The sequence below is a fragment of the Urocitellus parryii genome, chromosome 14, assembly GCF_045843805.1.
Source record: "Urocitellus parryii isolate mUroPar1 chromosome 14, mUroPar1.hap1, whole genome shotgun sequence".
Taxonomy (NCBI): Eukaryota; Metazoa; Chordata; class Mammalia; order Rodentia; family Sciuridae; genus Urocitellus; species Urocitellus parryii.
Window position 1 is genome coordinate 27,504,699 of NC_135544.1, and position 27,798 is coordinate 27,532,496.

The 27,798-nt window shown below is 38.6% G+C and overlaps 1 protein-coding gene across 1 annotated transcript in view; it reads right to left on the reverse strand.

Moving 5' to 3' along the window:
* Positions 1–937: 937 nt before the first annotated feature.
* The window catches only part of Klkb1 (kallikrein B1), a 29,712-nt gene continuing 2,851 nt past the window's right edge, over positions 938–27,798 (reverse strand). Inside the window, exons 3-15 of the mRNA XM_026389461.2 lie at positions 26,080–26,242; positions 24,232–24,338; positions 21,933–22,092; positions 21,384–21,493; positions 10,906–11,065; positions 9,879–9,988; positions 9,553–9,715; positions 9,355–9,467; positions 9,031–9,196; positions 6,223–6,398; positions 5,182–5,277; positions 3,030–3,169; positions 938–2,464 (exon numbers count right to left, since the gene is read on the reverse strand). Coding sequence (XP_026245246.1) covers positions 2,273–2,464; positions 3,030–3,169; positions 5,182–5,277; positions 6,223–6,398; positions 9,031–9,196; positions 9,355–9,467; positions 9,553–9,715; positions 9,879–9,988; positions 10,906–11,065; positions 21,384–21,493; positions 21,933–22,092; positions 24,232–24,338; positions 26,080–26,242 — 1,856 coding nt within the window. The 3' untranslated portion in view covers positions 938–2,272. The remainder of the gene's footprint in view (positions 2,465–3,029; positions 3,170–5,181; positions 5,278–6,222; positions 6,399–9,030; positions 9,197–9,354; positions 9,468–9,552; positions 9,716–9,878; positions 9,989–10,905; positions 11,066–21,383; positions 21,494–21,932; positions 22,093–24,231; positions 24,339–26,079; positions 26,243–27,798) is intronic.

Consider the following 27,798-nt stretch of genomic DNA (forward strand, 5'->3'; position numbering starts at 1 on the left):
ATGGTTCTGCCTTCTTTTATCCTTCTTTTAGTATGAGATCACATGATATAGTCTTAGAAGGCATCATCTGGGGATATGAATGCTAAGCTTAGTCCTTGACAGTGACCTTGAGCTAATCTTTTTACCTCTTTAAGCCTCCATTGACTCAGCTTTATAATAAGAATGGATTTATTAGCTATTTACCTTAGCACGTCCTCTCATATTCGGTAGAATGAGAGAAAGCCTCCTTTGAAGTTGCTCACAGTTTGGTGGAGAAGTTAGACATTAATGATAATTACAAGAAAAAGTTTCAAGTTTAATCAGAGACAGATGTTGGAGTCATTGGTTGGTTACCCTCCTGTGAGATGGTATGTGCAGCACTGTATATTCCATGTGCATTTTGTTGGCACAGGGCAAGAGCAGTGCTAGTTTTCAGGGTTGGCTCTACCACCACCCTTTCTTGGATGGAACTGCTAAAGACCCACGCCTCTACCCTCACTGTTCCTTGTGAGGGTGACATCATCCCAACCTCTCACTTCTTAGCCTCTTACATGCTTCTGGGTCCCATGAGGCTCTTAACTGTCTGAAGGGCTCCTCTGTTAACCATGAACATATGGTGAAAGCCAAAGAGAACATCCCAGTACCAAGAGACTTCAATTGGAAACCTTAAAATGATCATTTATGACTTAGGAAAGTCCCACATTTCAAAATTCTCAAGGTTTTTTTAAATCTTTTTTAAAATATTTTTTTTAGTTGTTAATGGACCTTTATTTTATTTATTGTTGCATGCTGCTGGGAATCAAACCCTTGCCCAAACAAGGCCATTCCTTGAGCAACCAAAGCCCAGGCGTTTACCTTGTAGACACTCCAAAGTCCTATTTAAACCCTTTGTAATTATCAATACAAAAAAAAAACAGAGATAAAAGATTTTATTGCAAACATTTTCTTCCCTTTTAAATATAAACAACTTCCACGCAGAACAAGACTAATACCTTTATTGCAATCAAAAGTAAAAGTTGAAATTATAATACGTTTTAAAAATCAATTCATGCAATCTAGCCAGGTTTTACAAAAACCATTTTGCTTCTGGACTAAATTCTTGACCCTTCATTTTCCCATTGCATGGTCTGTGGATAACCTGGACCTCATGACTTTCTTTCAGCCTCTCCATCTGTAGCTCTTTCTACCAGTCAATGTGTCTTTGAGTATGGAAAAAGGAAAAAGTCAATCACTTTTAGAAAACTGCACTTTTCTATTTTTCTACCTAGCTTACATAATCTTTTATAAATGGTCAATTCTGTGTAAATGTTAACCAGCTTAACTCAAATGAATCAAGGTACCTCCAATCAATTGTGGGACTTGCCAACAAGTCTGGGATTTCCATTGCATAAGGATTTATATCATTCTTTCCAAAGTCACTTATGACTACTCACGACCATGATTTTCCATGTCTGTATTCTAGGATACATGATATATCTAACAATGCTTCTTGAATTACTATTGCAGAAACTAATATTCACTGATATCCACTGCCAGGGTTAATGTTCTTTGCAAAGCAGATTTCTTGGTTTCCAGGAGGGCTTTGCAGTGAGTCTATTGCAGGCTCTGCAACCAGGAAAATGCAGCCCTTCAATCCTCATCTGCATATCAACATTGGACACCTGTGGCAATGCTGGGGTCGCAGAGATAGGGGCCTGAAATGAAACCATCTTTTTATTGTCAAAGGGAATGTTACACATATCTCCTTCATCCACTGGGCAGAACAAAACTTGAGCTTCCTAGCTCTTCACCCAAAGGACAAAGGTAGCATTAGGTCCTAATGAGTCGGCAGGTGAGGCATGGACAAGTTATATCTCTGAGACATATTGAGTTCCAGGGGAAGCAGGAAGATCAGGATGATCCCAAGCACTGTGCTTCAATCCAGAGTCATTTATTGTCAGTTCTGTTTCAAAACCAGAAGGAAACACTCTAATTGTGCTCTTTTGGTGTTCGATTTCACAACAAAATGGCAGAGTTCTTCAGTGATCTCCCATTAGGAGCTCCTGGTGACTGAATACTGAAAGCAAATCTCAGCAAGGCATTGTCCCCACAGCTGTTGTACCTCCTGTTTTTGTTGTTGTTTGTTTTATTTTTGATCCTTACGACAAGGACGCAAGGTAGACACTCCTCTCCATGTTTTTCAGGTGAGGACTCCAAGGCTTAAAACTTGACTAGATCCCAGGATGTAAAACTAGAGTTACAACCCTGGGTTCTCCTTCAAACAACCCTGGGTTCTCTTCACTGTCCAGCCTCCTTAGGCCGATGACTTCATCAAAGCACCTTTGTCGCTGTTCTGCGTCTTCTCTAAAATCCAGTCCACATACTCAGCAACTTTGGTGTAGACGCCAGGTTGTTCCTTGAGGCCACAGCCTTCCCCCCAACTGGTGATGCCCACCAACTGCCACATTCCACCCTGTTTGCAGACTAAGGGACCACCGGAGTCTCCCTGTGTCACAGAGGGTAGAAAAATAAAATGGTAGAAGGTTTCGATGGAGGCGATTCAAATAAGTTTTTGCCTTTAAAATTCTGAAGTCCCACTTCACATAGCACCTACAGCACACTCAGTTTCTGGAAGTTTCTCAGGCCCTCTTGTGTTCCTTGTTAGCGGTTGTGTGTAGTAAAAATCAGTGCAGGGTGGCATTTTTAATTTATTCCCTCACCCATTTTGAGGTTTTTAACTATAATCTAGAAATTATCTACAACCTTATCCCAAAGTCAAAGAAATCTAATGTTCTTATGTTTTAGTATTATTATGGTATATACAGTGGTTCTCTTTAAGTTTAACATGCACAGGTACAGATTGTGACATATATGAAGATGGTGGCATATGTGTCAGAAATAATATCTGATGTACATTATGTGTCTATTTGACTTGTTAAAGGGTTATAAAATCATCAGATCATTTGTCTCTAAATTTTCAAAAAATCTGTCATGAAATGTGCTATTGGAAAATAGTACCTTGAAATGAATTACCTCACATAAACTGGTATTTTCCCACCCCAATGCAATACCTTACAAGCATCTTTGCCCCCTTCTTTGTAGCCAGCACAGACCATCTGATTGGTTATGACATAATCTCTGTATCTTTTCTGGCATTCTTCATTCGTTACCAAAGGAATATTTGCCTTTTGTAGAATGTTTTGGATTTTACCTACAAAGTAATCAATACATATAAATTCAGAGGAGGAAATGCAATAAATATGGCAATAAGATTAAAGTCTTAAAGCAAAGAAGGGTGGTGCATTTCTCATCAGGGCCATATTTTTGGATACAGACAGTAAATGTCCATAAGGTAGACAGAGACAGAGGACACGCAGAGAGCACCCTATATTGGCCTTCATTTCTACATCCCATAACCCAGGCTGAGCAAGGGCTCTGTTTTCATGTTACCTGCCATCCTCTCACCTCAACAGAAGTCCCTCAGAAATTCTTTCATACATTTATTGCCTACAATATCAATCTGGGCATTCTTATATTTTAATATTTAAATATTCAAAATTATAATACAAAAATACTTCATTTGTGAAATAAATCCCAAACCTCTGACAACAGAGGAGTATTTTGTACTTTGAATACAAACACATTTTCCATGAAGTACAATTTATTTATGAATAACTTGATTTCTACCCAAGTCCATTGGATATACATTGGAAGTTTTCTTTGTGTAGTTAAAGTTACTTTCACTCTTCCTCTCTCAAGGTTCTAGTGAAAAAAATGTTAAAATTTTGAATTAGCTGAATAGAGGGATGATTCAAGAAAGAACAAGATTAGTCAGCTATCTTTCTTTTTGCAAAGAATGACACAAATATTTTTTCCTATAGTGTTATTGGGAACTTAATTTTTGGAAAGGAAGAATCTTATGTTTCTAGAAAAGTTCAAGGGCAATCGAAATACTCCTAGTATCTATGAGCAGAGGATCTTCACCTAGAGTCTATAAAAGAATCATATGGTGCATAAACTCAGAAAAAATATACATCTTTATATTTCCTAACCTCCAAGTCTAACACACCCTCCAATTATAAGTGTAGACCACACACACACAGTAGTATCAGCAGCACCATTAACTTGGTTATCAACAGGGATGACAGATGTTTAGGTGTTTCAGGAAGATAACTGAAAATATATGTGCTCCTCACTATTGCACAATTACGGCTAATATTAAAACAGCTTTGGGCTGGGGATGTGGCTCAAGCATTAGCGCGCTCGCCTGGCATGCATGTGACCCGGGTTCAATCCTCAGCACCACATACAAACAAAGATGTTATGTCAGCCAAAAATTTAAAAATAAATATTAAAAATTCTCTCTCTATATATCTCTCTCTCTTTAAAAAAATAAAGCAGCTTTTATTTAATACACCAATTAAAAAGCACATACATCACTATCACATCTTTTGATGTAGTTTGATAATTGTATTGCAATATAATTGGCTTTCTTTCTAGTTGTGTGTGACTTATTATTTAAACATGACTAGTGAGGCAGCTCATAGGCATCACCAGATTGCAGGAAGAATGCATGGAAAAAAAATACTAAGAATTGGTTATAAAGAAAGGCTGTCATTTTGGCCTGTGCTACTGGCCAAAATATCAAGGGAGAACATAATAGGAGAGTCAGGAACACTGTTGATACTGAGAATGAGTTGCACTTCAGTGGGCTTATGGACCTTATAGGGGCCCTGCTCTTTGTGCAGTCAAGCAAATCATCTTTATTATGAAATAAGATGTGTAAAAGTTTAGCTTATAAAATTTTTCAGGACGCAGCAAAAGTATCTTCTCAAGAATCACTGAACAGCTGGGCATAATGGTGCATGTCTGTAATCCCAGCAATTTAGGAGGCTGAGACAGGAGGATTTCGAGTTCAAAGCCAGCCTCAGCAACTTAGCAAGGCCCTAAGTAACTCAGTGAGATCCTGACGCTAAACATAATGTTAAAAAGGAATGGGGATGTGGCTCAGTGGTTAAGTGCCCCTGGGTTCAATTTCCAGTATCCTTCCCCCCACCAAAAAAAAAAAAAAAAAAAAAAAATCACTGAACAAACATCTGGTAATAAATAGAGTAGAAAGATCATAAGTTTGGACAAAATTTTTAGACAGAAACTGACTAATTTGATCCACTTATGTGTTATGAGACTGGCTTCAGGAGCAAACTTTAGAATGCCAGGCTGTACCTTTTTCTTTATCGAAGCCCCATCCAGTTACCCAACAGTTGGTATAAATTGTATTTGCATCATTTTTGGAAGGTAGGCATACTGGTTTTTGGAATTCTGAAACAAATTTTAAAACCAGAGTTGAGTTAAATAAAGCTATAGATATCGACTTTAAAAATACATCCTTATATTTTCCTATATTTTCTTACCACGGAAGAATATGGAGAATGACCCTCCAGCTGTCTGCACAACTTCTCAGATCCATGATTTAAGAAAATTTCTCACCAATAGCATAATTTTCCCATGTCATTTTGACATTAAAATTTCCCAGAACAAATGAAAAAACTCACAGTGCAAATTTACCATCAAAAGCATTTAGCAGTTCTTATGTCTTATTCAGTGTCTGCTTGACTAGTTAATAGTGGTGGCAAAAAGTGTCTACACTGTTTCAGGAAGTGTTTTACCACATTTCATTACTTAATTATTATAATAAACCATTGAGGAGATCATCGTCCTAATTTTATAGACGAGGAAATTTGAGGTACAAGGAGGCTCAGCAAGTTGCTGGAGGTCACATAGTTGTGAATGGACATTAACAATGAGCTGTGTTAGCAGGCATTCAGTTCCTGTGGAGCACAGTACCTCCAAAGCCAACAGTGATGGTCTGGTCTTCCCAGAGCTGCCTTCTGCATCATTCTGTTCTCTACCCAAGTGATTCCTGGAAATTAACATCTGGTTCCACTTATCCTCCTATATCCCTAATATTCCTAAGCCTTAGCAATGGTACTTCTGCTACTCTTCTGTTCCCAGATGGCAAAGACGATGTATCTGCAATTGCATCCCTCCATGAAAAAACGAATTAACATTTCTTGTCCCCTTAAGTGAAAAGATATATTAGATCAAGCCATAGGATCTTCCCTACCTTCACAACCACTCTCCTTCCCCACAACTCCACCAACCAGAGAATAGTCTCTCCAGATCTGTCCCCTCACTAGAAATGCTGCGAAACTTTAAACCAATACAATACAAGTCATGTAGTTTTCCCTTAAATATGCTGCATACCAGTATAATTCAAGGGCTCCTGAAGTTTTATTAAGGCAATGTCATGACCAGCTTCTGAGATTTTATATTTCTGGTGAATAATAATCTCTTTTATTCGTGAAAAATAAGTTTCTTTTGTAATGTTGGACAGTTTCACAAAGCCACTGTAAATGCGCCAAGCATCCGGTAAGGAAATCCTAGGAGAGAAAAACAAATTCTTTGTTGGAATGGGAGAGACTCACCTTTGATATTGCTCCTTTCCCTTCTTACTTTCTCTTTCAAAAAAAAAAATAAATAAATGAACGAATAGAGGACAGGGAATCCTTTTTTTTTTTTTTTCTGGGATTTATTTCCTGATCCCTCCTCTAGCAATTTGTCACCAACAGCAGCAGTAGTAGATCTCTTAAGGTTTAGTTTAGAATATTGAAAATGCACATTTATGTTTTTACATCATGTTTACTGCAAGTAAAAGTAGAAGAATATTGTTGTCCCCATTCTGAGAAGCTGTGGGGAAATCAAGCTTAGTTCATTTCACCAAACCTGAAAGCAATTGTTTTCATTAGATTCAAAACTATCAAAGAGTCAGATTGATTGAAAATAGGCCACATTAGGGGGACTTCTTATTTAAAATTTTTACAAAGTATGAACATTTAAATCGACTGCTCAAAAGATGAATGCATTTCAAAGAAATCCAAATTTATAGTTCTATTTTGTGCAAAGATCTGAAAAATTTTACCATCATGAAGTGTGCGCAAGAAATGCTCACAAAAAATACTAAAAGAAACACTGGAACTGTCAGGTGCAATTTTTTTTTCAATTAAATCACAAAGTTCCCATGTTTATTGTCTCCTTAAAACTCACAACACTAAGTCTTCAAGAATGGAAATTTCTTCATCCCAAATTTCAGTGCATTCAACAAAAAGGAGAATACAGTTTCCTGTCTTGGAGCTTTTTCTTTTGAGCCAACCATCTACCCTTAGCAAGGCCAAGTGCTGCAGAGAGCTAATTGAAGCTCACCCTGTGCAGAAGCCTTGTGCTACCCAGCTGTTCGTTGACCGATTTGTTTTTATGGCAGTATGCTCAATCCTCATAAGCAGCAATCTGGACCCTGCCCTTTTAGCCAGGAGAAGGGGTGAATTTTCCTAAAATAAAAATACTTTTTTTATTTTTGAGAGTGATTTAGCATCTTTTAGGATCTTTTTTGCTCACCATAGGCTTTTTCCATTTTTATTTGTCTCATTGAATGCAGCTGGTACAGCTTATATTTTCTGAGTAATTTTGATGTTCCAGGTACAGTGCTAAACATTTAAGCGTATCACTTAATCCTTCCAATAACATTACAAATTAGCTCTTGTTATTATTCATATTCTAAATAAAATAAAACTCATAAAGATTTACAAATTGCTCATGGTCATGGTGATAATAAACGGCAGATCTCAGATCCTTTTCTAAGACAGTCTAGTTTTTAGAACTTTAAAACTCCGCCATATTGTATTGTTGGCTTGATAAAATAGAAATATTGTATTAAATTATATACATTGAAATATGTATTCATAAACTCTCAGAATTTTGCTCTACTTATTACTACTCGGTATCTTGGTGAATCAAAGAGTAGAAAGTGAAATTTCTATTGGCCTAAAAAAAAAAAAAATCTTTGAAGAAAACATTTAGGGAGTGGTGGGTGGAGAGGCAGCAATTGGAATATTTTTTAAGCTTCTCTTTAGGTAGGAGTGATTATTCACCCAGGGGCATAAATCCTGAAAATAAGTCACCCTCTGTTCTGATGGATCAGCCTGGTCAGGACCCTATAAAATTGCTAAATATTTTCAATGTCATTTCTGCTTTAAAATGTCTTTGACATCCCTAATCATGAGGAAGACACAAATTAAATTGACAATGAGATATTATCTCACTCTAATAAGGATGGTTACTATTGAAAAGATAAAAGATAAAGTGCTGGCAAAGACATGTCAAAAAGGGAAACCTTGCACGCTATTGGTGAGAGTGTAAGTTAATACAGTCACTATGGAAGACAGGATGAAGGTTCCCCCCACCAAATTAAAAATAGAACCATTTTATGATCCACCAATCCCACTACTGGGCATTCATCCAAAGGAAATGAAATTGATATTAATATTAATAAGAACACCCATGTTCACTGAAGCACTCTTCACAGTAGCCAAGACATGAAAGCAATGGAGGTGTCCACCAGTGGATGAATGTGGTACATACACACACAACAGAATCCTATTCAGCCATAAAAAGGGATGGTGTCCTGTCAACTGTGACAACATGTTGGAACCTGGAGATTATCGTATTAAGTAAGGTAGGCACAGAAAGGCAGATATGCATGATCTCACTCCCATGCGGAACTTTTATATGTCGATTTCATGGAGGTCGAGAATGATGGTGATTACCAAGGGCTTGGAAGAGTAGACCTGTTCAGCAGGAACTAAGTGACATACAGGAGGATGATATTCTTGAATACTGTGGCACAAGAGGGCCACTCTCAAATGATAATGTACTGTATATTTCAAAAGATTAGAAGAAAGGTTTTCAAACATTTTCTTTTAAACAATAAATAAATGAGGAGATCAAAAGGTTTATCTGATTTAAAAATCACACAATGCATACATTCATTGAAACATAACGTGGTACATCATAAATAGATATAATTTCATATTTATCAGTTAAAAGGTTTAAATAAAAATTTTTTAAAAAAATAGAAAACAGAATAAATCTCCATTAATAAAGTCACATGATGACAGAAAAAAATAACTGCGCATTTTTCAAAATGAACAGGCAAGATGAGACCTATGCAACACTTACCCATCAAAGCAATGGGCAGCAGTCAGGATCCATTGGCTTCCAATGATTGACCCTCCACACAGGTGGCTCAGGCTCGTCAGCTTCACCTGTAGGCTGACCTGCCAGGGCCACTCTCCCAAAGAAGAATTCGTTCCTCCCACAATGCGTGGGTTTGTTTTTGTGCAGACTGAAAAGTTTTGAAGCTAATGGTTAGAATTAGACACGAGTGAGTCCCCATCTTCCAAGGGAAATGCGATGTGTAATTCTGTTACAGAAGAAAAATCAAGCTATCAAAATAACAGGGGCCTCCCTTTACAGTTCTATGACAAAGCGACCTGTACTCACGAGAGCTGTCTCCTGTTTCACACAATCTCAAAGAATAACCAGAGCTCCCTTGGATCCCATGTGTAATCCTGGTTGGGGAACCATCGGAAGATAATCGCATAGAACATTTACACCTGCATCAAATGAACAGTGTAAAATTAAAGCTTCACAGAAAAGGATGAATTTATCCTGCCAATCAGGAAATAAATGTTCCCTTACTTCTCTTCCTCACAGTCTTCTGGGAGTGAAGAGTAAGTAAAAAACTGGCAGCGAACTGTCTCTGTACACATCTTTTGGCAAGCAATTGCTCCTTGCACAAAGGTCATGTTCAGTTCTTCCCCTCTAAAGTCAACTCCAGAGTAAATTTTTCTGTGGCATGGTTCTAGGCCAAGAATAAACATAAAGAGGTAAAAAGGAAAAAAAAATCACAAAAGCAACAAATCACAGGCACAAGTTTCTGGTGCCTCAAGGACTGTTTCATCATTGTTACATTTTAGAAAGTCATATGATTTGTCACATGTACTATGATCAGTGAATCCCATTACCAGGCAGAGTTCTTTTGCAGGACAAAAGGCTATGTCCAGATATAGTGTTTTCCTGAGGAATAGTGCAAGTTGGTTCCCCACTTACAGAAGTTTTTAGGGAACAAACATTTCTATTTAAAGAAAAATGGGAGAGAGAAAGAAAGATGCATTAATCCATTAAGTCTCCAAATTCTCGATTCTGGAATATTCCAATGAAATTAACTCAGGTGCATTAAAATAGGTTGAAAATCATAATCCAGATATGTATTATTATAGTAATTAATATTATCATAATATCATTAAATAATCACTATATTGTTACATGTTGCACACTTTATTCAAGCTTATATAGGACTTCCACATCTGGAGCCATGGCCCGAAATGGGTTAAAAGCATCAGACAAGTGCAAAAGCAGCTCACATCAGAAAAACAGCTCTGCACATTTTATTCACTTGAGAAATTCTCTTCAAAGTAAGTCAGACCACGGGACTCTACTAAATTATAGAGATTAAATGTAAATCAAACCACCTTTCCCTGTGGTGAAAATTAATAGGCACAGATACCCTAAAAAGAGTATAATTAAGTTCCACTTTCTACTTGGAAAAATAAAACCCCCCATACATCACAGAATTATTCTATTACCCTCATGTGCGTAAAGAAAAAACCGGGTTATGTAAGGGTATAGAGGTCAGTCCAGAACCTTGATCAGGATAAACAGGGCTCTAATTTCTAGGATGGAAAAGAAAGACAGGCCACAGGCTTCAAAGATACACAGCCAGCAAGGAGCTTGGACCTCCAGCTCATACAAAACACCAAGACCCATCAGAAAGGCTCTGCTCATTTCTTTCCCACGCCAGACGTTTCGTTTTCAATGGTGCATTTGAGAAGGTCCATGGAAAATTCCACTAATCTCTCAATTCATCTGCCCCTGATAGAAAAGCACCTGCTTAAACTGTAGGCTCTAGTGCTTTGCAGGATATGAACAAAACTTTTTCAAAACTCAAAAAGTGACGTTAAGAACAGTGGGCCCGCTTCCCTTTGTACTCGCCTCTGTGATTCTACATGCCATTTATTGGTGTGGAACGTGAAGAAGAAGCAGTTGGCATGGTAGGTGCAGATGGTCCGACACACTAGAGCATCTGGAGTGACAACTCTGGCAATATCCACATCCGTGAATGCAAGTTGCTGGAAAAGGTTCATTTGGCAACCTGAGAACTCGCAGAGGAAAGACACTCCTCAGTCAACCACAAAGGCTGGTCCTTTGTCATCACAACTAAGGACATTATGCAGATTTGTTGTTTGTTGTTGCACTAGACATCCTCAATGGAAAACTGCCTCTCTTTTTTAAAAATTTTGTTTAGTTATGAATGGACACAATACCTTTATTTTAGTTGTTTATTTTCATGTGGTGCCGGGCATTGAGCCCATGCTAGGCACATGCTAGGCAAGTGCTCTACCACTGAGCCACAATCCCAGCCCCAAAAAAACTCTCTTAAAATATCCCCCAATTTAGCCAATCGCTGTGGTATGCATCTGTAATCCCAGCAGCTTGGAAGGCTGAGGCAGGAGGGTTGTAAGTTCAAAGCCAGCCTTAGCAACTTCAAGGCACTAAGCAACTCAGTGAGGCTCTGTCTCTAAATAAAATACAAAAAGAGCTAGGGTTGTAGTTCAGTAGTTAAGTGACCCTTAATTCAATCCTCAATACCCTCCCCCCCAAAAAAAATTCCCCAAATTTATTGTTTGGTACTTGGAAGAAGGTAAAAAATGTTCTAACTCTGATAAGAAATAATTTTCTATGTCATAGAAATAAAATAACTTATGCTCCTAGTCTCCCAGCTCCATCTTCCATCAGTACAAAATGGTTAAATTACTCAGAATGTATTTTCTTTATATTACCCTGATCCTGAGTCAGGCCTTAAGAACAAGAAGTTTAGTTAGTTCTTGAATATGATGAAAAATATTTTTAATAAGAAGATATTAATAAAATTCTAAGCAGCTATCCAAAATACCAACTACCCTTTGAAATTAGAACAGGAAAAATTCACTTTCATTTTCCTTACATTTTATTTTTCAATTCTATTTTTCTTCTGTTTATATTATTTAATTGATTTGATGACATAATTTTATCAAAATTATGGAAGCTTTAAGAATAATAATAGAAACTATGTGAAAGAAAAACAGTTACAATTTAAATGAACATATTTGGATTGAGACAGCACCTCCCTTAGTTCTTTCATGTGTTCCATCTCGAAAATTAGAACTCAACTGATTAAATTAAAGAAAACAAACAAACAAATATGCACAGACCCTTGAGCTGAAATAAATGGGTCATTGATACCAGACTACAATGGCATCCTCACAAGAACAGCACAACAGGTTGTTCTACACCTTTATGTAGGCATTCATAGTGAGAAGGATCTCACTATTTCATGATAAGAATCACTTATTTTCTGGACCATTGCAGATGTTAGGGTTATTCTTATTTTCTTAATTATGAGTCTATGAGACTAAGTAAACTAATTCTTTATTAGTGACAATCTTTACAAAAGAAGGCCAAAAAAAAACCCAGCAACCCCAAATTAAGATAGTCTTCTAAACCCATTTTTGAGATTAATACCTTTAACTTTTTATTTTAATCATTCAAAACTTTTCTGCTCCTTCTGGTTATTTTTCCATCCCAGTTGCCCTCTTGATGTGTTCCAACCCTATTGCTGCACTCCAAGGGTGAATTACAGAATTGAACATGATCAGGGTCCACTTCATGCTCTGAATATCACCCTTGATGCTCTGCCTCGGTCACTTGGTTTAAAACTGATCTATTGGGTTTTTACCCCCCTTCCTCTTCTCTCTCCCTTCCTTTCTAACCATGAAGAAGCAGGATTAACCTTCTTCCTATCCTAAGCCAAGATTTCTGTCCTTTGGGTCATGGACCATAGGAATAAAGGAATCCAGACTTTGGGGTTGCCACCAGCAGGACAGAAATGGCTATCTCTTGAGGATACCAATAAACTATGACTCCCACCAGGGCACAACTGAGTGCAGCCTTTGTATCCCCTCTTGAAAAGCCCACTGTTCCCTCCAAGGGTTAGAATCTCAGCCTCTGGGAAAGGAGTCCCCTTTTCATTCTTTTGCTGTCAAAGCAATAAAACTTTTTCCTCCTCCTCCTCCTCCTCCTCCTCCTCCTCCTCCTCCTCCTCCTCCTCCTCCTCCTCCTTCTTCTTCTTCTTCTTCTTCTTCTTCAAACCTTGCCATCATTAGACTGGCATCAGAGTCAAGGTTGGACCTTTCAGTACCAAGTGTGGAACCCCAGGGGGACCTGAGAGTGCCTCCAGATCTGGCCTTCTTAGGCAGGTCTGGCACTTCAAATGCCTCTTCTTCCATGCTGAGCATGCAAGATGGCTACTGAGTTTGGGGGTAGCCAACTCCTGGAGAATTAGGAGATGGGGCGAGTTTGTCTCAGGGTGAACTACTATCCCTGTGAGTAAAGGAGGAAACATCCAAGCACCTGCCAAGGATCTTTTTGCATCAGGGAATTCCCTCCTTCTCCCCCTGAACTCTCTGAGCTGCTCCATTAATTGAGCTACTTTGAAGAAAAGGAAACTGAACTCAGTAAAGCCATATCACATGGACCATCTGGAGTGCAAGCTAAGACTCTTGATTCTACACATCTTTTCCCCCCTTCGTGGGGACATCTGTGGAGCCATGGTGTAGTAGTCATTGTTAGATTGGAGTAGAAAATCAAGGGAATTATTTTTCCCCATCTGGTCTGTTTTAGTTTTCCATTCATCTGCCTTGGTTTGGGGGATTCCCTCTGGTTGTCCATCTCTGTGTTTTTGGAAGACATGGGCAATGCTGTGTTGATCCCACTGGGTAGCCTCTGGGGAGGGATCGTGGCTCAATGGGGTCACATACAGGTACAAACCTATGAATAAGGAAAAGCTGATGTTTAACTGTAGCACAATCAGGCCGTTGAATGATACTGTGACCTTCTATTTGGAGTTGGTGTGTTAGAGGTCAAATAAACGGAAGAGATGTATTGCAGACATTTATGTAGTTGCATGATACGGAGTCTCAAGGCCAGCAACTAAGTCAATGGGACAAAGAAAGGCACTGCCTCTGGTGTACAAGGATAGCAAGACACCCGAAGAAAAAGTTGCAGAAGATTTAAACCCTTTCAACCCAATGCCTGCTGGCCCAACATTGCCTCTCAGTCTGGCCCCAGTTCCAGGCATGTGGGTTGAGGATGCCAGCCCTCTACTGGGGAAAAAAAAAAAAAAAAGTCCCAGGAAGCTGCCAGGGACATGGAGAAATGTGTGCATGGGGCAAGTGAACCTCTGAGGACTCCCAGTCTCCTTGGCCTGCAGTGGGTAGAGGATCACCAGCCAAAGAGGACTTTGTGGTGGCTATAAACACCACTAGATTATGCCCTGGGGACAGGAATATTTTCCCCTTTTAAGATCCAGCAGGACGCCTTATTTATCCAGGAGACACCATAACTGGGGCAGAGCAATTCTTGCTATGGCAGTAACCCGCTGATGTAAATGCAGAGCGGGCCTAGCAGGGCGAACTACTGCAGGTTGGGAAGGAGGAGAAGAACTCAGCTGCTGCTTGAAAACCTTCAACTAGAGGAGACAAAAAAAAGACCCCACCAAAAAAACAAACAAACAAACACCCTGAAGCCTCTTGTATCAGCTCAGGGTCCTCAAAAACAAAAATAAACAAACAAAAATCCCATAAAGGCCTTGTATAGCTGTACTGCTAGACTGTGACACAACTGTGCCACCAACAGCAGGGGCTACATCCTGTAGTGATAGGAGAAGCTGCATAAGCAGAGAGCTTCGGTAGGTGGAGGCCACTGACATAAACCCCTCACAGCTACTTGATACAGCCTAATGTACATAATGACCAGGAGGTGCAAAGGGATCCTCAAGGAAGCCTAAAGAAAAGCATGGAAAGGTCCACCCTCCGTTGAAAATTAGCATGCCCAATGTTGGAAGAAGGAGCCTACTGTCACGGGAAACTCGCTCAAAGTTGATGATGTTGCAATAATAAGAGCGACAAGTCGAGTGCAATGGCATCCATTGCACAAACCTCTTGAATGCAAACTGGGAGAACAAAGATCAGCTTTTTGGATGCCAGAGGAGCCCTCTCCTGGGGTGAGGTTTGTTGTGTAAGTTAAGAACTGAAATAAGGTTCTCACCCAAAAAGTAAGTGCCACCAGAAAGTTCCTGCTTTCACTTGCCAGCCAAGATAAGGAAATGGAGCCTACTCTGCTGGAGGTCTGCTAAGAAAGTGAGTAAGGCCATATGGGGCTGAAGGGACCCTAGGAAGGGTGACCAGTGCTATCCCAACCAAGATTTACCTAAGGAGGAGGTATAACTTACTCCTTAAGAAAGAATATCTCCCTTAAGTGAAAGGCATCAATGAGGATTCAGCCTTTTCTGGACAAATTTTTAAAACACGGATTGAGTCAGCTTTGTCAGATCCCTTATAATACTCCAATTGTTCCTGTTGAAAAACCTCATGCTGTGCTGATTTGTGCAAGACCTAGAGCTATAAATAAATAATATCATTCAGTATTTTCAGCCCATAGCACCAAATCCATACACTCTGCCGACTGTGGTGCCAGGAGACTGACTGGTTCACAGGATAGATTTACAAGATGCTTTTCTTCTGCATCCCACTGGATGTAGATAAAAAGGTCCCAATACTTTTGCGTTGAGTGACAGGACTCTAATACTTCAGTAACCACCAGGTATTACTGGACTGTCTCACCCTACGGATTAAAAAAACTCTCACACTGTTTAACGAGAATCTGGCTGAAGATCTTCAAGGGTTATGGCTAGATCAAGGAATCCTTTTGCAATATGTGGATGACCTGCTTAGAGCTGGCCCCAACTATAAACGCTGTTCTTTTAAACACTAGTGTTGTAATAAAACACGGCACCTCCTGAGTACATAAGTTGCCCACAAAAAAAAAAAGTCTCAGGTTTATAAACAACAAGTCACCTAACCAAGATTCCAACTTGGCCAAAGAAACCACAGTTTGATATCAGATCAGAAGCAGACTGTCTCTGAGAAATTGGGAACCAGAGACAGTTACATGGGTTCTGACATATTTGGATCCCTAATTTTCGACTGATTGCCAAACCCCTATAGGAGATGTAACAGAAATAGAAACTTTGATTTGGACACCAGAATGCCAAACTGCCTTTGATAATTTAAAACAAAGCCTCATGAAATGCCTGCCCTAGGCCTGCCTGACATACAAAAAGACTTCATGAGAAATAAGGCAAAGCCCCCTTGAAGTTCTCTCACAGATACTTGGAGACATAGTGAGACCTATAGCCTATTCATCAAAACAGCTCAACCACACAGGAAAAGGATGCCCCCTCCCTCAGGAGGTAGCTGCTACTTGTGACATACTACAAGAGGCTGAAGATCAACCCATTACTTTGTCTGTCTCTCACCAAATCCTGGTCCTACTAAAACTGAAGGATGGCTCCTGGCTGAGTCCTGGGAGGTTGCCAAGATACCAGGCCAAGATACCTATCAGGTAGTCCAAATGTTAACCTTAAAACTATATTCACCTTAAATCCAGCAACTCTGTTGCCAGAAGATGAAAACAGGCTAATACAACACGACTGCTCAGAGATCTTGAGACTCTTTGCTCCAGTAGGTTGGATCTGCTTGGTCAGCCTATCACAGAGCTGGACTGGAAACTCTTCACCAATGGGAGCAGCTTCATGGACAACAGCCAGCAGAAATCTGGAAATGCTGTGGTCATGCAGCCACAGATGCTCAAGGCTGAGGCTTTGCCACTGGGAGCATTGGACCAGAAAGCCCAGCTAATCGCTCTGACAAAGAGCTCTCAGACTTCCAAAGAAATGAAGGTAAACATTTATACTGACTCAAAATGTACTTCCATGATTGCTCAAGTACATAGAATTCTCTAGAATGCAAGAGAGCTCCTCATAGCTAGAACAAAGACATTAAACAGATCCTTGATAGAACGGCATTCATACAGGATGTGGCCTATCCGAAGCAGATGGTGATCATGCACTGTTCCAGTCATCAGAAGACTGATGCTTATGTGGCCCCGAGGAATCAGGATGATGCTAGGGGAGCCTGGTAAACAAACTATTCAACAGGGCCCTAAAACCTCAACTTAAACCAGACTAACACAAACCTTTTTCAACAGAGGAGGATGAGAAATGGGCCAATGAATGAAGTTTTGATTCCTGGGATAGAGCTGCCAAGTGGAGATGGGATTCCCACGGGCTCCTCCTCTTGCCTGACCTACTTGAGAGTGTTCACCATGGGAGGGCACTTTGCTAAATGTCATCAAGCCCCACTCGGGAGGACCATGCCTCCAACAGACTATTCAGCACGTGACTCCAAACTGTGTCTTAAGTACCTCAAACAATCCAAAGACCAAAAGACGGCTGACTATGAAAGGAACACAACATGTAAAAACACAGCCTTTAGATGCTTGACAAGTAGATTTTACTCAAAAGCCTTGAGCCACAGGAAACGTCAGATTGTACTGCTAGACACCTTCTCTGGGTAGGTTGAAACTTATGCCACTAGAACACACACATACACAGCCAAGTGTGGAGGTACTAACCTGTAAGCCCAGCAGCTTGGGAGGCTAAGGCAGGAGGATCCCAAGTTTAAAGCCAGACTCAGCAACTTAGTGAAGCCCTGAGCAACTTAGAGAGACCTTGTCTCAAAATAAAAAAAAATAAAATAGGCTGAGGATGCGGCTCAGTGGTAAAGTGCCTTTCAATCTCTGGTACCAAAAACAAAACAAAAAAAAAAAAGAGCACACACACACACACACACACACAAAAAAAAAAAACAAAACTTCAGAAATAACTAAAGTTCTCTTGAATGATCTGATCACAAATTACAGACTCCCCTCCTCAATGCAAAGTCTCTTTCTGTATAGGTGGCCCAGCATTTGAGCAAAGCATTCGCTCTCCAACAGAAGCTACCCACATTCTGTAGACCCCAATCTACAAGGAAAACAGAAAAGATAAACCACACCTAACAGAAAGCTGTGGCTAAATTACGGTAACTAGCCCACCACAGTGGGCTAAACTGCTGCCAATTGCTCTCGTTTAGATAAAGTGACCCCAGAAGCAGGCTTAAATTGAGCCCTAGGGGAAAAAAAAAAAACAGTGTATGGGAGAAACTTCTGGTACCTTGGGGCAAGGGAGTAGAAAATGGGAAAATGTAGATATGTAGATATAGCGAAAAAACTAGATTAAAACAGTATGAACTACAAATCAGTCAAATATTCGCTGCTATATGAAGGGATCCTTTCAGTTCCCAATCAAGTTTGAAATCACCTCTCCCTCACTTCAGGTAAACGTCCAAAAGAAAAACGACATCAGGTTTTAAAAACCTTCTATTCATAAGACCCCTCCCTTGGTTGCCCATTTTTAGCAGGAAGTAGCTTGGAGATGTTGTTGCCCATTTTTCCATAGAAATGGAAGATAGAAATTGACAGTGGGGAAATCTAAAAGGGTTCCACTGTGTGCTTTGAATATAGCCTTTCCTCTCTGCCACTGCTGCTTATTTTTAAACTTATATTTTTTTCCTTCCTCTTTTCCCTCTCCCCATCTCTAACCATAGAGTAGCAAGGTTGACATTTTTCCCATCTTAGGCCAAATTATCTATCCTTCATGGACCACAGGAATGAAGGAATCCAGACTTCAGGGCTGGTACCAGTGGGGCCTAGAAATGGCTGTTTCTCAAGGCTGCAAATGAATTTTGAGTCCTAACAGGGCATAGCCAGAGCACAGCCTTTGTATCTCCTCTTAAAAAACCCTCTGTTCCCCCTGACAGAATGTTAGCCTCTGAGGCAGGAGTTCCCTGTGTTTCTCCTTTGCAAACAAAGCAATCAAATTAATTTCTCCTTTTTCTCAAAACCTTGTTCTCACTGAGCACAGCGATGCACACCTATAATCCCAGTGGCTCAGGAAGATAAGGCAGGAAGATTGCAATTTCAAAGCCAGCTTCAGCAACTTAGCAAGACCCTAAAACCTAGTGAGACCCTGTCTCAAAATACAAAATAAAAATGTCTGGGATGTGGCTCAGTGGTTAAGTGTCCTGAGTTAAAACCCTGGTACCAAAAGAAACCAACAAACAACGATAAAAAACAAACAGACAAACAAAACAACAACAACAAAAAAAAAAATCCACCTTTTTCTCACTATTGGATCAGCAATGGGGACAAGGACTGAGTGTTGGTATCAATCTTTCAGTCCTGGTCTGACCCATACAGGTGACAAAAGGACTTCTTGATTCCAAAGACTATTTTCTTTCTTTATAAAGCCAGTTTGTTTGGTTTGTCTACCAAAAGCACTACAGCTGGTAGAATAAGGATCTCCAAAAATCATCTCCTTCACAAAAGTGGGGATGATATTGGCAAAAATCATTAGAACCAATATTTTTCAGAGCTCTGGAAATTAACCAAAGGCAAACAATGATCCAGGGACCAATAACTTGGTCCCAGCCAAATAATGGCTGCCATTATTTGATGTGTCAGGAAGTTCCCTAGAGAATCCCACTCACAAGACTTGAATTTATTTGACTGAGCCTTGAGATTACTCATTGTTTCCAGCCTTTTCTTTGGGAGCATTTGCTGGGGGGGTGGGGGGAAGAGGGAAGAAGAAGAAAAGGAAAAACAAAATCACAGTGATTATATAATGTTGTAGCTGCCTAAGGCATCAGTAACAGCTGGAGCAAATACCAAACCAGTAAGATGGTGAACAGTTTTCCTGCTCAGATTGCGAGTAGTTCTGTCTCATAGATGAAGAGAAATGTGAGAATCCTAAAACCTTCTTTTGAAATCCATGCAGGAAGAAGGTCAAGAAGAGAAGGAAGTCTTTAAACATACTCACAGTTGGGTTGAGAGGTAGGAAATTTTGCATTAAAAGAGGAGGTGGGGGGAAGTAAAATGTGTGCAGGTTCAACATTTATCTGTGTGACCTTGAGCAGATCATTTCACCTTTAGGAGCTTTAATTCCTTGTCTGTGAAATTGAGAAAATCCTTGGTGAAACTAAAGAGAGGGGACAAAGATGTGGTAATGACTACAAATCACCCTGAACTTATGAATGTGTCTGAACCATTAGGCCTTAGATAGAGTCTTGTCTTCTAGGTTTAGTTGGCATCTGAGGACTATGGAAGAATGGACTCAGGGAGAAGCCATGCTTTTAAGAGCTTACTCCCCTTCCTTAAATATCCAGGAGTTTTATCACTTTGTAGAAGCCACTTTATTAGATTGAAGTAATATGTGAACTCACTGTAACTTAACAAGAAAGCAAGCACAGAACAGGTAGAGATTAGATACATGAGGTGCTCTTTCAGGCTGTGGGCAGCAGCTGGGAAGGGCCTGAGGTCTCCACACATGCCTGCTTGCCTTTCCAGTTTGTTCCACCATGTTATGACACAGCAAGATGCATTTGCTAGGTGCAGCCACCCAATTTTGGAATTCCCAGCCTCCATAACCCTAAGCTAAATAAACCTCTTTTCAAAAATATAAATTACTCAATCTCAGGCACTCTGTTATAGTAACAGAAAACATACTGAGACAAGTGCTATGTACAGAAGGCAATGCTTCTGAATAAAGAGTCCTACCTCCTGTAGTCCATAACTCCAAAAATTCTCCCAGAAAAAAATGTGAATATTAAAATTAATAATCAATAAATTTGAATCAACAAACTGGCACACAACTGACTTCCCAATCTTCCACAGAGAGGTCTTTGCCCAGCATCCAAGATAGACCTTGGCACAGAGCTATGCGGGAGACAGATTTGGTTTCCATAATACCTCATTATTATTAATAATATTGTGCTAAATAAGATGAAGTTTCATGGCAATTGTTTGGATAATTCAACTGAAATCACCTAAATATCTGGAACACTAGGGTTTTATTGATTCATTATGGTAGAACCATTTCACTAGATTCGAACATCCTCAAGAATTGATCCTGTAGTTTTCTCTGCACTATCACTGTATTATTTCCTATTACTGCTCTTGCAGGAGTGTTATCACCAACTTAAAGACTTAAAACAAGACAATTTGATATTCTATCGTTCTAGAAATCAAAAGCCTGAAATGGGTCTTTCTGGACTGAAATCAAGATGTTGGCAGGGTTTTGTTCCCCTGGGATGCTCTATAGGAAAATCTATTTCCTCATCCTTTTCTAAAAACCACTTGCCTTCCTTTTGTACCTTTAAAGCCAGCAGGGTAACATCTCCCTGACTCTGACCCTTCTGCTTCCCAAGTTCTCTTACAATGATACAGATGTCTACATCCAGACAAATACAGATAATCCAGAATAATCTCACCATTTTAAAGTCCTTAACTTGGTCACATCTACAAAGATTCTTTTGCTGAGTTAAGGCAACATATTCATGAGTTCCAGTGACTCATTCTGGGCACACAGCGAAACAGTGGTCCTCTACTTAGGAAACAGTGATCCTCTACTCAGGAAACAGTGGTCTTCTACTTACCAATTTCTGAAAGTGCACAGGGCTTCAGTGAGAATCCAGATACCAAACCCTTCACTACTGTGATTCTGGTAGGTGCTCCATTTATACTGCGCTTTAATAGGCACATGTTCCTGAATGTAAAGAAAAGAGGTGATTCTGCATCTTGCACTTGAAGGTGTATGAAGCTGTCCAGGTAGTATTTGGCACTGAAACGATCCGTGTTCAGTAGAAAATAAACAAAGGCAATCAGAAGCCAGAACAATAACCTTTATAGTGAGTGGGTTAGGGGTTTGCATTACTGATAAAAGGGACACCCTTTCCCTCTGCAAAAGGAAGTTTATCCTGATTAAGGGGATGGAAGACCCTAAATTTTTATTCTACAAATACAGCTTATCTGAGGACCAATTGGAGCTTGTTCTCTTTAGAGAAAATGACAGGCAAATAAGGAAGGTAGTTAGGACAAAATACCCAGTTGGTTTTTAGTTGGGGGGAAAAAAAAACAAGCTATGAAGAATACAAATAATCCAAAATGCACCATCATAAAAGACACACTCTATGAATTTGACTTACCGAAACCCAGGAAGATAAAAATTTGGGGTGGCATACGAGAAAAATTGGCAGCGAATATCATCAGTGCACAATTTTTGGCATTCTTTAACACTTTGAACCTTAGTCATATAAAAATTGGCTCCTCTCATATCAATTCCCTCATAAGTGTCTCGGTGGCAAGCTGTACAAATGAAACATGTAAAGTCAGTCAAGCTCCTGCTAGAGGGAGCCCATTCCCCATCATTTGGGCACGGTAATTTTAAAGGTAATATCCCCATTTTATCTAGGGGATTTAAATTTTCTATTATATTTCTACATTGTCAAACTCTGCCTGAAATAAATATAACCCCAAATGATTTTCCCTTAGAATACCATCATTAAAAAAAGGGGGTTATTTTGCTTCCTAAACTGCAAGATATACACAACAATACAGGTAACAATACATTGAAATTATCAATGGGCACTGGAAAGTAAATTAGGCAATGATAACAAGGATCCTGATTCTGTGTGCCAAGGATCTGTGTTATTAAACAGACTAATGTGCCTTTGACCTTCTGCACTTAGTGAAGGAGATTCTTTATCTCTGCTGTATTTCTCTACTTTTGACTACTCAAGTCTGATTATGAGTTGTTATCTGTAAGCCCTGACATTGACCTCTCTGTGTCAAATCTTTATAAAATGTGGAGAGTTCTTGTACATGCATGTTAAAACAGCTTCCACTTTTGTTCTAAAAGTTTGTTCAATTCTATTTAAGTACCCTTTTAATTGAAATTTATCTTATCTGAGAAAAATGTACATAATTAACGGTGAACCAAATTAGTCTTTTTAAAAAATCAATTTGTTAGACCCTTGGTTAAAGAACTAGTATAACTAGCAGTGTAAACCCAAATCTATTATATATATATATATATATATATATATATATATATATATATATATATATATATAACATATACATATATATTTTATATATATATATAAATTATATATATATATAATTTTCCGCTCTTAAAATGTGTGAATCCATAAAACTAATTTTAAGCCTGGGAAGGTCAGAAAACGTACACAGTTGCAGGAAAACATTATATTGAGGTGGGCAGGGGAGTGGATGACCTTCAGGGGTTCCTGAAGATAGGACTCTGTAGGTTATAGAAAAAAAGTCTCTTTTAAGTTTACTACTGATGAGAAAAACAGGCGAAGAGTTGGGGTGGGATAATTGCAATTGAAAACTCTTCATTATGATTATACAAAACCTTTAAATCTACCTCTAAATGTTTTTTTTGTTGTTGTTGTTGTTGTTTTTTTACTAGAATTGATCCTGAGTTTGGAGACTTTGTGTACTTGCTGGGAGTTTTTTGTTTGTTTGTTTGTTTTCACTTATTTAAGATGTTTGGAGAGAATGAAAAAGGAATTTTAAAATCAAGCTAGTGAGTTGACTGATTTGGGGCATAAATTAACAATAATTAAATAGTATTGAAAAATAGCACAATATTTGTTATTCTTTAAATATTGCTGTAAGATACAATAATTGGAAATAATACCAAATTATACTAGTATATAAACCTGATCTTATACAAAGGAAACGTACTTTGCCTCAGGGTAACTACATCTATTACACTGGCTTAGTCAGGTCTTCAAATTTATAATGAAGGCCCTGCCACCCCTGGTTAACTGGTTAAAATTCTAATTGAAGGCTCAAAATGTGGCTTATTCAAAGAGTGGTGTTAGTGGGGGAGGAAAAGGTGACTTCTGAAATTTGAACCCATAAAATTAACGGTATACAGTAAAGATACAATAGTAATGATAGGTAGTCCCAGCATAGAGATTATTATATATATAATAATCTCCCCTACTTAACACTACCAAAAGCATCTCTAGGTATTGCCAAACGTTCCCGAGGTGGAAGGGAGGGTATAAAATCACTGCTGATTGAGAACTACTGATAAGAACTGCAGATTACCTTCAAGTGAACTGGGAGGGAGATGGTTTTCTTTTATTGTCTTATCTGAACTCAATAACAGACTATCCTTTGGCTATGTTTTCACTTCCTGCAAATATTAAACTATACTACTAAACTCATAAAAAAATAGAGGCTCCTTAAGCATGTGTGTATTGACTGATATGTTGACTGATAAAGACAAGAGAATTGTCAAGATAAACATGCTTCCCTCTTTACATCCATTATACTACCTCATCTTTGTTATTTTTTTTAGTGCTCCCTTCCAAAAGTGCACAGCAGTACAGACTTTGAGCAAAAGCTATTTTAAAGGAGATCAGTTATTAACTCAAATTTAGTTAAATAATAAAATGCACATCTTACCACTTATTAGGTGGCCACACTGCTTTAAGGAATGCCCAGAGATTGCATTTTTCCTATGCACCCTTGGTAATGTTCCGGTAACACTGTCTTTCAAGAAGCAGCCAAACCTGTTTTTAAAAGTAGCTTCACTCAGGAAGTAGAATCAATAAACATACACTAAAGAAATGTCTAGCATTTTCTATACATTACTAAATGAAACCAGGAATAAGAAAATTAATGTTGTTTCCCGACATTTGCTGGAAAAACACTCAGAAGTGATTGTGTAATATCTGGTGGTCTCTGTAATACCTCACATAAGCATTGTTTTTCCTTCATGCTCACAGAAAGTCAATCATATTAGAGTTGATTGTTCCTATCTTTCTAAACTTCCAGGGTGATTCCCAACTGGTGATTTTGTTTTGTTTTGTTTTTTTTTTTTTGGTAACAAGGATTGAACCTAGGGGCCCTTTTTATTTTTTATTTTGAGACAGGGTCTTTCAAAGTTGTTTACAGCCTTGCTAACTTGCTGAAGCTGGCTTTGAATTTGGGTTCCTTCTGCCTCAGCCTCCAGAGCTGCTGAGATTACAATTGTGTTCCACCACAAAGAGCATGGTGATTATTTTTATAAATAATTTACTTAAAATTTAAATCAGTAATAGGAGGTGGATCTCTATATAGTACTTATCATTCTTATCAGTTATTTGTAATCTACATCTCCTGGAAGACTTCTTTCTGTCTTTAATGTCAATCTTAATGTTTATTTCATTATTTATAAGAATTCTAGAATTCAACTTTTAATGTGATGCCTCTCACAGTCTGAGTTTTCTGTACAGTTTAACATGTAAGATCAGAGAATGAGTATTGAATTTCTAGTTCTTAAACTCAAATAGAGTGGGAGATGAGAAAAGAGTTATGGGTATGAAAAATGGAAACAAAATATTTTGTTCTGGATATTGATCAAAATGAAAGAAAATTAAGATGAAGCTATGAGTGTGTACAATAAGCATCTTTACAAACTAATTAATATTTTAATCATTATTTTTCAAATTCTTTTTCAAACTGTAGTTCATAATACATCCCCTCTCTCTCTCTCTCTCTCTCTCTCTCTCTCTCTCTCTCTCTCTCTCTCTCACACACACACACACACACACACACACACCCTGTACACTCTAGGTAACCAAACTGGCTTACTGTAGGCACCGATCACTAGTCCTGGGTCTTACACAACTATGTTCTCAACAAAATGCTGGATTCATGTTATATCTTTTTCTTTTTTGGTACTAGAGATTGAACATAGAGATACTTTACCACTGATTTACATTCCAACACTTTATTTCATTTTGAAACAGGGTCTCATTATGTTGCTGAGGATGGCTTCAAATTTGTGATCCTCCTGCCTCAGCCTCCTGAGTTTCTGGAATTACAGGCATGTACCACTGTGCCAAGCATTTTATATTTTATTAAGACGAAACTATTCACAAATGTGATTAAGTCAGACAGTTAACTATATATTTCCTGGTGTAGGTGAAATGTTTCCCTATTATTAGACCCTTTCTTGAGACAATCTCTTGATGATTTTTTTAAGTGCTTTTTTTCTTGAGGCATTGGGTTGAAAATAACTGGCTTCTACTACTTTAAGTCAATTCAGTGATTTTTTTAAAACCCAGTTTCCTAGGACCGAGACACTGGTTCAGTAGGTCCAGCCTGTGGCTAAAGAGTCTGCTTTTGTAAGTCCCACTCCAGGGAATCCTGATGAAGCTGGTCTTTGAACTCATTGGAGAATCCTGTGAGATACTTCAGCTTTTTTGCACATCTGATACCATTTTGAAAAATGACTGAATTGGCCCATAATGAAATGCAAATTCTTACTTTTTAGCTGGATCCTTAGTTAAAATTGATGGAAGAAAACTGAATAGCAAACACCTGGGGTGGAATGTACATATCATCCGACAGTGCTGAATATCTGGGCTGTACAAGGAAGTGACATCCCCACCTCTGAAGAAAGTATTTTGATATACTTGAATCAGGCAGCCTGTGATATAATCATTAAAAGTTAATGTGGAATCAATGCAAATAATAATTATAACAGAAACATATTGCCTTCTTTTTTTTTTTTTTTTTGCGGGGAGGGGGCTGTGTACCAGGGATTGAACTCAGGGGTACTCAACTACTGAGCCACATCCTCAGCTCTATTTTGTATTTTATTTAGAGACAGGGTCTCACTGAGTTGCTTAGCACCTTGCATTTGCTGAAGCCTGCTTTGAACTCTCCATCCCCCTGCCTCAGCCTCCTGAGCCTCTAGGATTATAGGCTTGTGCCACCACACCTGGCTGTATGTTGCATCCCTAACCTTCTTTCTTCTTCTAGTGACTGCACAAAGATCTTTATAGCATGACTTTGATTATAGAAGCAGAATGAAACATATTAAGGCAATTATTTGAACAACATACAATATTATTTAATGTCATTTTAGAAAAATACTTCTGCATAAAAAATTAGATAATTGTTAAATCATATAATAATTTGCAGATCAATGATCAATTATCCCCAATAAAATATACTAACTTGATTTCTCCCTGTTGCCCAACATGCTATGAAAATAAGCCCTAAACATAATGATATTTGATCTATTTTTCAAAACTTTCAAAACAAACATCTCCCTAGATAATCAATAACTCTGTAAGGAAAGCTTGAGGCAGGCTTTATTTTCTGCATCTGACATGTATTTTTTTTTTTAAAGAAAGAAGTTAAATAACTAGGTCTCAGAGTGTACAGATTTGCCCAAGATCTATATAGTTAATTAATGTCCTGGGACACAAACTGAGCCTTTCTAATTTCAAATCTTGTTTCCCTTTTCTAGTGTGCAATGTTAAATGTTGTTCTTCAACTCAGTTTAATTCAAGCAAGTTATTTTTTTGTTAAGATAATTTCTAGATAGTTTAAGCAAATGCATGCACACACTAAATCAAAAATAAAATTTCCACCACTTGCTGTTTGGAATTAATCACAGTTCTTAATTACTTTGCACCCCACATATTATTAGAGAATTGTCTTTACTGGCGTTCCCATCTGAATTTGGATTTACCTTGAAAGGTAATTTTATTAATCAAATTCTGATTAATAAACTTTCCAGTTCAGATAGTACATCCATCTTAGTCAATCAACTGTTAGTTAACCAGGCAATATTCCAATGGCAACTGTCTATACCCTAGTGCGGTAGTCACTCTTCAATTTAAATAGTGTGTATTTTTGAGTTGCCTTTCAGAGAATGGGCAACTCAGACAAAATGTATTTCCTTAGGTTTTAACATTTTATCTACCCCATTCTAGCTGTCTGGGAACTCTGGCCCTGAGACCCATTTGATAACCAGACCAGCAAGATTGCTTCTCTTCTTCTTGGCATTGTGGCTAACAAGCTAACCACTTGGGTAAGGTCTATATTTGGCAGGAGCATAAATCTCTTCGGGTTAAAGCTTCTGGGGATACAAGTTCCCAAGGGTGTATGCCTAGATTTTGTACATGCACAAAACACGGAGTAGTTGGCCCAGGGGCAATGCTAACCATAAAAAAAGCCTTGTTGTTTAGACAG